The sequence below is a fragment of the Carassius carassius genome, chromosome 30 (genome assembly GCF_963082965.1).
Source record: "Carassius carassius chromosome 30, fCarCar2.1, whole genome shotgun sequence".
Classification (NCBI taxonomy): Eukaryota; Metazoa; Chordata; class Actinopteri; order Cypriniformes; family Cyprinidae; genus Carassius; species Carassius carassius.
In genome coordinates, this window is record NC_081784.1 from 2,020,354 (window position 1) to 2,033,636 (window position 13,283).

At 35.8% G+C, this 13,283-nt stretch overlaps 2 protein-coding genes across 4 annotated transcripts in view; one reads left to right on the forward strand and one right to left on the reverse strand.

Annotated features, from left to right (window-relative positions):
- The window catches only part of LOC132110391 (signal-induced proliferation-associated 1-like protein 2), a 118,953-nt gene extending 112,235 nt beyond the window's left edge, over positions 1 to 6,718 (reverse strand). For all 3 annotated transcript variants that reach the window (XM_059516957.1, XM_059516955.1, XM_059516958.1), the window contains exon 1: positions 6,579 to 6,718. The gene's annotated coding sequence lies outside the window, so the exon portion shown is untranslated. The remainder of the gene's footprint in view (positions 1 to 6,578) is intronic.
- A 692-nt stretch (positions 6,719 to 7,410) lies between these two features.
- map10 (microtubule associated protein 10) lies at positions 7,411 to 11,042 on the forward strand. Its single transcript, XM_059516959.1, has 2 exons — positions 7,411 to 8,423; positions 9,402 to 11,042. The coding sequence occupies exons 1-2, from the start codon at positions 7,550 to 7,552 to the stop codon at positions 10,814 to 10,816; spliced, it is 2,289 nt and encodes a 762-aa protein (XP_059372942.1). The 5' UTR covers positions 7,411 to 7,549; the 3' UTR covers positions 10,817 to 11,042.
- Positions 11,043 to 13,283: the final 2,241 nt, after the last annotated feature.

Consider the following 13,283-nt stretch of genomic DNA (forward strand, 5'->3'; position numbering starts at 1 on the left):
TTACCCTACATTTCACTGAACCACGTGTGCAGCTCATACTTCAGATGATACGTGGGTCATAACATCTTAACTTAATGCATGCAATATGAATGTTTATTTTAGCGTTGTTATTGTAAACTTAAAGCAGAGAAAATATGTAAATAGAATGGAAATAAAACAGGTTTAAGCTGAGATTTTAAAGCTAAATAGAAATAAATGAAAGCTAAATATAACAATTAAAAAATAAAATGTGGCAGAAGTACATAACATAATGACTTAAACTAAAATTCAAATATACAAGTAAAAGCTAATTCAAAATATTATTAAATGCTATATAAATAAAATTACATTTTACCATTTTACCTGAAAAATCATATAAATACCTTAAATCACACACTTTAATCAAGGAAAGGTTATATACAACTTAATGTTTTGACCTTTAGCACAATTTCTCTCTGCATGTAAATACGATTACCGTGGTTCTTGCTGCTTTGTGCATGTCAGTTTATGTTTTGACATCAAAACCAGAGAAAAAACAGATGCTTTTATTTATAAGTCTGGCATCAGGGCAGAAACAGCTTTACATTGAAAAATAATAATATTCTAAATCACATAGTACCACATAGTAAAACACTGTTTTCCTAATGAATGTTGTTCAGTTGCTTTGACACAATGTATTTTGTTTAAAGCGCTATATAACTAAAGGTGACTTGACTTGATAGTACCAAACCTAAATTCTCTCAGACGCACATCAGTTAAATTGGACATTCTGTCCATGTTGTGTTCAAAACCCATGTTCTTCCTAGTCTTGACTGGTTTGGTATTAGAGAACAATCCAGGAGAATTGCATCCATTAACACAAAGCACACTCTGGAAGAAAATGTGTTGATAATGGGCTTCCACCATCAGAAAGCATCAATCCATCAACCAACGGCTGTTCACATGAGGCATATAGATGGTGCTTGGATTACAGCAGTTAAATCGACCACAAAGCACATCCCTGATACATACAGGCACATAAACATACATGAGGAAACGAAACAGGCTATATGACACAAATCCCACTGAGCCTACAAAAAGTGATTGAAAAAAGCAGTACCGGTACATGAAAAATGAGCTGCTCCTTCCACTTCGGTCCCTGATGCATGAATACTGCAAGACGTCACTTGTGTGGCTGAGAAATGCCAACATCTCTGACAACAATGGATTTGCAATGTGATTGTTCAGTCTTGAAATACTTCCTTTTGTAATGAAACACTGACTGTGATGTTTGGCTCGGTGTGGCCTGACATGTCAATTTATGACACCAATGAAATGAGTTCAGTATGTTGAACAATGAAAGGGGGAAAACATTGTTTGTGCAATTTAATTGGGTGCTTATAGTGCACAAATTACCCACTTCAGCTTCATTTACTGCCAAACTCTCATATAGACGTTTCAGTAAAGCCATGATGGCACAAACAGAAAGGGATGAGTAACAGACCAAGGAGATAACCAACTTATATTTCATCTGCAAAACATAGCATGCGTACAATGGGCCTGTGACATGAATATGCATGGCTGCAAAACACACACACACACAATCACCTCTGGTTATGCTTAAAAATATCTTCGCAGCATGCAGATCCACTGACTTTTTGCAGCATATTTCATTTTAAAGAAATGTTTTAAGTAACTTAGAAAACTCTTACGCTGCATTTATTTGATAATACAGTTAAAAATACAGTGGAATTTTTAAGAAAAGCATTCTGCATTCTGATAAACTATTAGCACTATAGCACTGTTGTATTCACCACATTACTGTTCAAAAGTTTAGTTTCTGTACGATTGCCTCTTTTGCTCACCTAGGCTTCGTTTATTTGATAAAAAATACAGTAACAACAGTACCAATTGTGAAAAAAAAATTAACATTTTAAATAACTGTTTTCTGTTGTAATGTATTGTAAAATGTATTTATTAATGGGATGCAAAGCTCATTTTTCAGCATCATTTCTTCAGTCGTCAGTGTCACATGATCCTTCAGAAATCATTCTAATATACAGATTTACTGGATTTATTATGAATTTTAAAAACAGCTGTGTAGCCTTATATTTTTTATGAAACTTTATATTTTTTATGAAAAAATATATTTCTTTCAGGATTCCTTGATGAATAGAAAGTTCAAAATAATTTTGAATTAAAAAATTTTTTTTTGAAATTTGACATCTGTTTAAAATGTCATTACTGTCACTTTGAATCATTGTAATGCATCCTTGATGAATAAAAGTGTTAATTTCTCAATCTTAATCATTTGTACCAGCACTCAAAAGATGCATTGTGGAACTGAATCCATACACAACAACAGACAAAAGGGTAAAACAATGTCAACGACAAAGCCAAGATTAGCAGCAGCAGATATTCCCTGGGCCAGTAAATCATCTCTTGTTTAGAAACGCACGACAGTGTGCAACACAAGAACATCTGTAAGAAACTCAATCAGGGCGTCTCCTTCACCCAGCTGAAGCATGAGATGCTGTCGGGGTGGACACGTGCACACTGACGACTGAATGATGGAGATATACCTGCTCAGATTTCATATGTATATTCATGTCTTCACAGCTAAGAACAATGTCAAGCGCTTGAGCCAAAGATCATGATACAGAATACAAAAAACAGCCACAGCCATCCTATCATACAAGTCATGAGTCAAACACGTCAAACACAAAAAAGTATTAGCTGTATGCAAAATGGGCAAATTTCAACAATTTGCACATGTGGTCACATTGAGACCCTCATATCTCTGGAACCGAAGCATAAAGGGCCGTATTAATTAATGTACCAAAAGAAAAGTTTGTTGAGAACCAGAACCTAAAAGGATATTAATAAATATCCAAGACTTCTTGAGTTGCAGGCATGTAAACTTTGGAAAAAGAATAATCATGGCATTCAGGCAGGAATGCTCTGTGCAGTTGTTCTGATAGAGTGAAACAAGATATATTTCTAGTTTCAACATTATTTGTTCTTCACATACTCCTCTTTAAAATTAAAAAGTATTAGCTGTATGCAAAGTGACCAACATTTGGTTTTCTACCGCTGAAAATGTGTACAATTGGTAACACTTTAGTATAGGGTCCAATTCTCACTAATAACTAGTTGCTTATTAGCATGTCTATTATTAACATATTGGCTGTTTATTAGTGCTTATAAAGTACATATAATGCATGACATCCATAATCCTACCCAATACCCTAAACTTAACAACTACCTTACAAACTATTAATAAGCAGCAAATAAGGAGTTAATTGAGGCAAAAGTCATATTTAATGGTTAGTTAATAGTGAGAAGTGGACTCTAAAATAAAGTGTGACCAAAAAAAAAAAAAACTTTAGTCTGGGAAGTTTCTGAAATTTGGTTGAATTTACACAGAATGACCCAACAGCATGTTTGAGAGCCATGTTGTCATGATACTCGCATTTCCGCCAAAAGACAACAGTTACCCAAGTACGGTTTGACTACACGAACAGGCCTGTTGTGGCATCACCCAGCAGCTGGCAGAGATCTGCTCTGATAATGCCAATCACAACTGTTGGTCATTAACAAATACGAGAGAGAATGAACCAGATGGGTGACTGACTACAAATGTGCATGGCTAAAGATCCATGATAGGCAATAAAAATCAAATCAAATTAAACATTTTCTCAAATGCACCCAAACCAAAAGTTTCTGTGAGTTTCTTGTCTGTAGATATGATTCCAATCTGTCGATTTTATCATCCTCCAAGCAACAAAAATCTATCATATCTCAACAACAAGACACATGATTTGAGCAATCATTCATGTTGGGAGCCCAAACATCTTGAATGAATCACATACTGAAGTTTCCTACTCAAACCACTACAAGCATTAGTAATAGTGACTATTGCCTTATGAGAGGTCATTAGTGGTTGAATAAGTTGCCAGTAAACATGAAGAGCAGATGGCCTTTACTAATCCATTTCATCTGGAGTCCATCTTCTCTCTTCAGGTTAAACATGAAATATCCCTGTAATATGATGGCAATAACAGCGATAAACAGTTGTCTTGGCATCCTTCTATTCCTGTCTGATGGATTAGATGCAAAGCTAAGATTCATATGTCTGATGTCTCACAACCCTGTCATATTCAATCAGACTGGTACAACAGTAGAATGAAACATTTCCATTTCCGACACACCAAAACAATACAAATAACCCATCATAACACATACTAAATGGCGAAACTTGGTTCACATTTGTCCACCTGTCCTGACAGATGTTATTTTCAAGAGAGGACTCCAAACTGAGCTTTAATTTCCTGTCATTATGTTATGAGCGCATTCAGGAGTGCAACGCAAGATAAACATCCGTCTGCAGCCACTGTGTCATCTAAACCCAGCGATGGGAAGAAAAACTTCTCGTTTCTCTCAGGCGAACGCAAGGAAGCAACACGGAAACTTAAACATGCCAATCACAATGAAAATGCACAATTTCCTTAATTAAGTTAAGTTGAGGCATCTTTCTATATAGTGCTTTACACAATACAGATTGTTTCAAAGCAACTTCACACACAGTAATAAACAGGAAAACAAAACAATCATGCTGAATTAATTTTAAAGCACTTTCAATTTCAATTTCAAAGCAGTGTCATTATTCAGATTCATTGCTGATTAAATGACAATGTCATGACTTAGTTAGTTTAACAGTCTGTTATAAGACTATTTAAAACGCACACTGACTAATGACACGGTCTTTCACCTGATCAGTATTTTGAGAAACAAATCTCACTTATAGCCTAGATGTGGCATCTGTACAGTTTGCTTGGCTTCTAAAACAACACAGATCAAGACACGCTGTAGAGTTTGATTGGTATGTACAACCTTTGATGTCAACAAAAGCAGATCTGGGATTTAATAAGTTTATTTATACATGCATGCATGCCTAGCTGGTTAGCTGCTGTTAGTTATTAGCAATTAATGTCGCATTAAATCAAAATGCATCCCATCTATTTTCTAAATACATGTTGATCTTATTGAGCACAATTCTTCCATGCATAAGCAAATATTTAATATGCAATGCCCACATCTCAAAATTCTGTCAATAACTGTTGGATTTTACCAAATCCCAATCCTACATTTTTTCAATAATCCATTTCACTCAGTCTACATCACTATTTCCATTTCATCATAACTTTAACAATGCATTTTTCCCACCATCTGCAACCAAATCACTTTTTGGAGAAATTATCAGACTAAAAGTTCCCATATAGTTGACTCAGTTTTTATAGCACACTTAGCCTTAAAGAACACTGCATTTCCTAGTCTACATAGTATAAAGGCTTTCCAGGTGGATTCATCCTCAGAGACAGGCATGCAGTTTTGTTCACCAAAGAACTGAACATCAGAAGGATTTTCTCCTGTCTGTGTCCGTCACGTGACATGGCTATAAAGAAAATGTGTTTATTAACCTTGACACAAGGACGTGGCTGTGCAACTTGTCTAATCAAACATGCAATTACCAGACCATAATCTGATACGTGCTGGCTGTTCAGAAGACAGAGAAAACACTCTACTGAAGTCCTATGAGTGACACAGCATAAAGAAGCCTGCATTAATATCCACACCAATACTAAAGCACTTCTGATGATTTCTTTGTTTAGAGCAGGGTGAAAAAAAATCACTCATTATTAACTGTAAAGAAGAACAGGCTGTTCATTCCCTTACAGAAAAAATACCATAGCATCAGATATTGTATTTTGATATATACTATGGTACTGAATGCTTGCCATATTCACATACCATGGTATTTACAAAGTGGGTCAAAGAATATCATGAAATTACCATGCATGTCCAAAAACAAATATGTTGGTGTTATCTGTGGTTTCCACAACAGAATGGACCAAAAATGTGATAGACCACAGCCTACGGTACTTAAAAATATACTTAAATATCGTCCGAAATAAAGTATCATCACATAGCAAGTAATATACAATCTGATATTTGTCACTCTGCCATCAAACAGTAAATATTCACATTTCAGTAAATCTGCCAAAGGAACTGCAGATTACTGTAAGATGAACCGGTGTTTAGTTTCAGATCACCAAACTCTTAACTCTGCCTTGCAGATTAGACTAATGTGTTGGGAAAATGTGGTATGGGTGATCACTACAATAGAAAATTTGACAATAGAAGTAGATTGTTGATCCATAAGAACATTGAAGAGCCCTCTAGTGGATATCTGACAGCCTGTGTTTAAATCAACTTTATCTCGACTGCCTTTGTGTTATTTAAAGCACATCTAAGCTACATTTGAACCTGATAACTCCAGATGATAAGGAAAAGCCTGTAATAAATACAATAAAGATGCAAAATGACAAAGTGCATGTGTCTGATGCATGCATATGACTCTGTGCTTGTGTGATATTTTCACCTGAGGTCTCAGTATTGTTTCAAGGACACAATCCAAGGGTTTATATTACCAACCCTAAAACATCTTTACTAAACTAAATGAAACTACAGGTTTTCTACAGACGCTATTGTTACAAAAACCGCAACACAGTTACAACTCTGTCTTGTATTAGGCTACTAACCAAAAAAGTTAACCTTACCTTCGGCATTCAGAGTCAAAGAAACTCCCATAATGTGCAGATGAACGTCAGCCTCATTCCTTTAAAATACAGAGGCACTGAATTATTATTATATTCCACAGAGAGACACTGATGCTCTTCGAGCAGCTGGTACCTTCACTTACCACTCACTCAATCCAAATACTGGCGTCTGGTCGGATCACATCTAGCCGGTCTTTGGCTCCGCCCACCGCGACAGGTGATTGGTCGAGCTGTTGCTAAACTCCGCCCACGCAGGAATGTACATATACACAGCGGTTAATAGATTTGTCATTGAAGGTGTTTCTGAAAACTTCACAATTTTCACATCAGGCCATTTAGAATAAGATTGTTTGGTCTTTGTGTAGCCTATTAATATAAGATATAAGACATAAAACAACAACTATGATCTGAACCTGGAGTAATAGTGGCCCCAGCTGGAAGACTGAGGGAAATCATTTTTAGTCTTTAATACAAATTAGGATTCTGGAATAAACAAACTGAGCGTTTAATGCTTTAATTGAACATTTAAAAATATTTAGTGAATTGACTTATTGACTGTTTTTGTGGAAATTTGTAAACATTATGTTTGCTAAGATAAAAAAATATATAAAAAATAATGATCTTATATAAAAATTAATAATTAAAATAAATGATGATGCATTTAATTAAAAATGCCTGCATATATATATAGCATTTTACCTCCAAACAAAACTCTACAATACGGCTTCAAATCTTTTTTGAAAGGAAAAAAAAACTAATAAACTTCATTTCCCAGAAAACCACGGTGTCCGTGACGTATAAATCCCGAGTCGGTTTTGTTGCTAGGCGATGCGACGCTCTCACGCACACTCGGCTTCTGAGTTCTGTTTATCTCCGTTACGTTTAATATACAGTATAAACAATCTCTCCTCTAAAAATTATTATTTATGTATGAAATCGTTTTGTGTTAGGCTACTCTCACGCCAAGGAACATGTCATCGACGCAAGAATCTCTCTTCTCATTGGAACTTTTGATCGATTTCGTTCACGTTGACGGATCACGTGTCAATGTTTTGGATCCTGCGGTGGCTGTTCGCTTCTTAGATTTCCCCACACTGCTGATATACCAATCAAAACAAGAGCATCTTCCATCTAAATCAGGACATTTAGATCTGTGTCTATCACCTGAGGCTACATCTCAACCAGACGATGGAGAACATCTCAAGTATTCCTTCCATAAAGGCAAATCGTGTCTCTTTAAAATCAGTTTGCACTCTTTAGACGCTCATCTCACGAACACTCCTCTCTACACAATGGTGTTGGATGTAAAAGATGAGATTCCCAGACTTATAGGAAGCTCGTTGATATCCCTCGCCAAAGTGATGGAGAAAATTAAACTGGATGTTGAAAAACACGGTATTGGCCACCCATCCGCTTATGGAGAGAGATTGACCACACCAATATGCAATCTAATGGGCAAAAGCATTGGTGCTATCTCTCTGGCTTATAAGATTGTAAGTCTAGGAGCTCATTTGATTCCTCACATCCCAGAAAACAGAGTCTATGTAGTCGGAGGGGCCCTTGGAAAAGGAGAAAAACACTCAAAAGGCAATGAAAACGAAGAGATGCCACCAAAAGTATCTGAGAAGCATCCTGGAAGTGTCCTTTTACAACACGTAAACCTTGACGGACAGTCTAGCGATATAATGATCTCCGAAGCAAAGCAGCCAGGGGTTCCAGCTTTTACTCAGACTGAACCGGCACAACAGAGGGTCTCCTGGTCTAAAGATGCACAGGAATACACCACATTCTGCCCTCCACCTCTGTTTTACTCCTCCAGCATGAAGAACCAACCACAGAGGAAATGTTGGTTGAAAAACCCTTCGCACACAATCTACTTCATGCAACTGTCGTCTGATTTATAGTTTAGACTGTATTAGCAAGTAAAGGGTATTTTAATTGTGCATATGTAAACCTTTAACGTCTTTTTACTGTGAAACCTTATTTTGATGTATTTTTTATAACTTGAACATCATTAGTAATGTTTTAAGATGAACACTTATACTGGACTGAAGCAAATTAGATTTGCTTGATTATCCAGAGTAGAAAAATCATGTTTCATATATGGGTAACACTTTAGAATAATGCCCCATTAGTTAATGATAGTTAATTGATTAATTAACATGAACAAACAATGAACAATACATTTATTACAGTATTTATTAATCTTTGTTATTGTTAGTTAATGGAAATACAGTTATTCGTTATTAGTTCATGCTAATTCACAGTGCATTAACTAATGTTAACAAGCACAACATTTGTAAAATGTTGAAATTAACGTCCACTAAGATTAATAAATGCTGTAGAAGGGTTGTTCTCGCTTAGATCATGTTAACTAAGTAGTTAACTAACATTAACTAATGGACCATTATTCTAAAGTGTTGTACCCAGATGTGTTTATTTGTTCATCTCTCACTCCAATGTTTTGCAACCACATAGCTTTGATCATAAAACTAAGCATTTAAATATAATCTCACTCATATTATTGAGAGATATAAAGTGACTTCTGATATTTATATCATTGTATTTCATGTTAAGTAGTAAGATCTCATTGGTTTATATTGAAAGCATCAGAATTTCATCTTTTTAGTCATAAATATCAGCACCAAATTTCATATTTATTTATTTTTGGGGGCCTCTGAAGAAAATCGAGCTGTTTTTTTTTCTCCATATTCTCACTATATACAGTATATATGAGCCAGATGATGCATCAATTATGATACTCAACAAAAAACATATGCAAACTGTTCCATTTCAAAACATAACTTCTGTTTCCTATTTCAGGCTTCACGGGGTTATTTGAAGCAATGGAGAGCCTTGATATAGAGGATCCAGAAGATGGAAATAATGAAGTTGAATCATCTGATAGGTGTGATTTTGCTGAGATGATGGCTGTAAAGGCAGACGGATCGAGCAAGTTAACTTCAACTCCAAAGTCGCAGCAGCATAAAGAGACAGACTCAGCTTCATTTGGGGATGTTATCAGACAGTTACCCCTGCTGAACGCTTTACTAGTTGAACTCTCACAGCTGAACGTCCAGACGGCGCAGCAGCAGCAGGTTTTATCAGTTCATCCTAACCTTGCGTGGCTGTACACTTCAGCACAGGAACCATCAGGAGCTGAGAATCAGAAAACAAACCCTAAACAGAGACTTGATCAATGCAAGATGAAAGCAGTAAAGAGTGCAAAGAGAAGCAAAGAAAAAGTGCAACCTAAGAAGACGCTTAAATACGGCTTGACAAACACTTTTCGTCTCCGACTCAAACTGGTCAAACGAGGTACCAAAATGCATGAATGCATCGAATACCAGGATGCAAAACAGAACCAGCCATCATCATCTGACCATAAACGTGTTCCTAAGACGGCTAGAAGAAGTGTTTGTTCAGATGAAACTGTGAAAACATTAATAAGCAGTTTTGATATGCACCCCACACCAACTGAAACTCCAATAAAATCACAGACAAGATCAAGTATCGGAAAACACATAAAAAATGAGGAGCGTCATTTGACTGAGAAAGACAAGAAAGCTAATATCCCAAGTAAGGATTCAGAGCGCATTGACCAGCATTCAGCTTCAACTATTCAAGATTCAAACTTTAGCTTCCAGAGAGGAGATAGCAGAGCAAGGACGAGCTTGAGTAACGGCTCCTATGGACAAGAAGAGTATCAGGATGACTTCACGAGCCTGAACACAACTGAGGGATACTCACCCGACCCGTTCAGCAGTCCAGAACCAAGCAGACGTACAAGACACAGCGGCTCGAGCACTTCAAGCACCTCTCATCCAAACAAAGGTCTGCCTGTTCCTGCCAAAGCGGAGAGCTCTCCCCAACGTGCTCTCAAAAGCACACACATCATCCGACCGCGTCTTCAGACCTCCGCTCTGAGTCTGTCTTCAGATGAGGATGAGTCCAGACGTCACAGGCCTGGATCGCAGAGCAGTGGACAGAAGACTCCATCTGTGCGCAGCACATTTGGAAAATCGGAGAGCTTTGACAGTGACACCAGTGATAAGGCCATGACATTTAGCCGGGTGTCAGAGGACTCTGATTCAGCCGCTAATAACCCGATGCTACAGTCCATTTCATCTTCAGAGAGTGATGAGGAACGGGATGAACTGGGCTCTCTGGGACTGGACAAGAAATACCGTCACATTTCCCAACTGGTGATCAACAAACTACCAGGCTATACGCTGTGATTTGTTAATCTAATAGTGAAAATGAGTTAACGCCAGAAACTAGTGAACACCTGATTTATCAGTAGATATGAATACCATGTTTTTTTTGTGTGTGTGTGTGGTCATTCTGTATGGACAAATGCAGCTATTGATATGCATTTAAGAAATGTTATTGTTAAATCATATTTCATAATTTGTGAAACAGCAAATAAACAATAATATGTAACAGCAATAAACACACAGTTGTCTTTTTGTAGGGATGAAACGACAATGTGGATTAGATTGAATTAATATTGTTTTAAATGCATGCCTCATGCTTTTCTTACAGAAAAAAGATGCCATGTATAAACGCTTAAATCTTTAGACATAACAGGAATGTTGTATAATATACATATATACATATAATACAAACATGTATAATATTATATTGCTTCAGTTTTAGTTATAATTATAGTTCATACAAGCTATGGAAATCCTGGAAATATCAGGAAATCTTTACATTTTAATAGTTAAAAACTATTTTTTTAATTGTCAAATTTTTTAATTGCCAGTCTTATAAATGAAACTAGTTAGACGTCTGTGATAATACTAATAAACTAAATGTAATTTCAGTACACAAAAAAAACATTTTTTTTATGTTTAATAAAATTGTATAATTTCAATGTTGCTAGCTGTATTTTTACCATGTTTTGTTTTACTGAATACATTTAATTATTTTCACAATTAACAGATTTTTATTAATTCTATGCAATTTGAATAAATGCTTTCTGAAAATATGATTCAAATAAACAAATAGATGCAAATATTTAATAATGACACTTTGATATTTTGTAGTCTAATGCAATAAGTATTGTTTGTTATTATTATTATTATACGATTATTATAGAATATTAGTATAGAATTACAATCTAATATACTATATTTATATTTTTATATTTATGATATATAAAATATATTTTTATATATATTTACACACACTAAATATTCACTTATTAACAATTAACAGATTTACGCTGATTCAATGCAATTTATAAACGACCACATTTTGAATAGATGCACAAACTATCTCAGGTAGTTAATAAACTATAGAAATTGTATGTTTCATTTATGCATGGCTGCATAAATATACAACAAATTAAGTTTATTAGTTTATGCTAAAACTGCGTAATTCAGAATGGATGGGAATTTTATATGCAATTCAAATAAATACATCCTAAATATTTTGTCAATCAAATCTCATCTTCATCCCCATAAGTTCCCTAAAATATACACGATGAATGCTGGTCTTCTACACACAGGAAAGTGGAAGTGTGGCTACATTTGAGCGTTCATCAGTGAGTCACACAGGACGTGTGTCTAGACCAGCATGTGATGAATCCAGACGTGTGGAAACATTCGGTGTGTGGTTTGCATGTGTTTGTGCCGATATGAAGTATGATAACACAGATTCCCTCATTGTTTGGTCTGTTTAGATTCTGTGCCCACATCGACAGAAGCTCCACAGAATTCAAACTCGCGTTATTCACTAAATTCTATGCATTCCAGCACTTAATCAGTGTTCATAACTGCATGAGTTTTGAAAAAAAAGGGACTTAAAAATGGCAACAATTCTAGTTTATTGCTGTCCGAAGCTCAGCAAAATTCCACAGACAATCAGTATAGCAAACTTAAACTAAACTTTTCCCTGTTCCACGATTATACTGTATATTCTCAAAACCAACCACAATTTGAATTCTGTCATCATTCAACTTTGTTTCCATGTTTCAGGTTTAGCTTAATGTGAATATAGTGTCAACAGTCACAGAAAACCTGGAGAGTTTTTAAACTGTATGCATGCATAAGCATTTAATTAATAAATATTTTTAACAATTGTTAAAATGTCTTTGTTTATTACTCATATTTTTATGCTTTTCAAAATTGTCCTTTTTTTATATTTTTCTGTTTATTGATCCACTAGAACTTGCTCTTTTTGAGTTCGAACTATAGAAAATAATGTTTAAAAGTCTTATCCAGTAATCACGAACAACCGAGAAAATCATGGAAACTAAACATGAGCTGGGAACTCTGTGGAAATCAGCCCTTATTTTACTATTGCTCATCTTTTCCACTTATTTTCTTCAGAAACTGTAAGATTCCAGTGAAGTTATGCTGTTTGTCCTCCCACAGATCACAAAGGAAAACAGAGACGTGATCTTTGATGACATTGATTGTGTCTGCTGTACAACAGTGCCTGAAGTAAACAAGAAGGAGCGTACATTACTTTTAATATATTTTTGAATAAATTTTCACCTTTGCCCTCCGGGAGCTGCATTCGTTCAGTATAGTGCAGTGTGTCACACGTGTGTAATGTATGTGTGTGATTAAACCTCTCTCTCGTAACGGATGGAGCTCTGCATTATTGATTGGGAGCGAGCGTGAGAGACTGTGGATGAAGACGTCCTGGAGGAGCGACTGAGATGAACGGGGTGATGCCCTGCGAACACTCGTC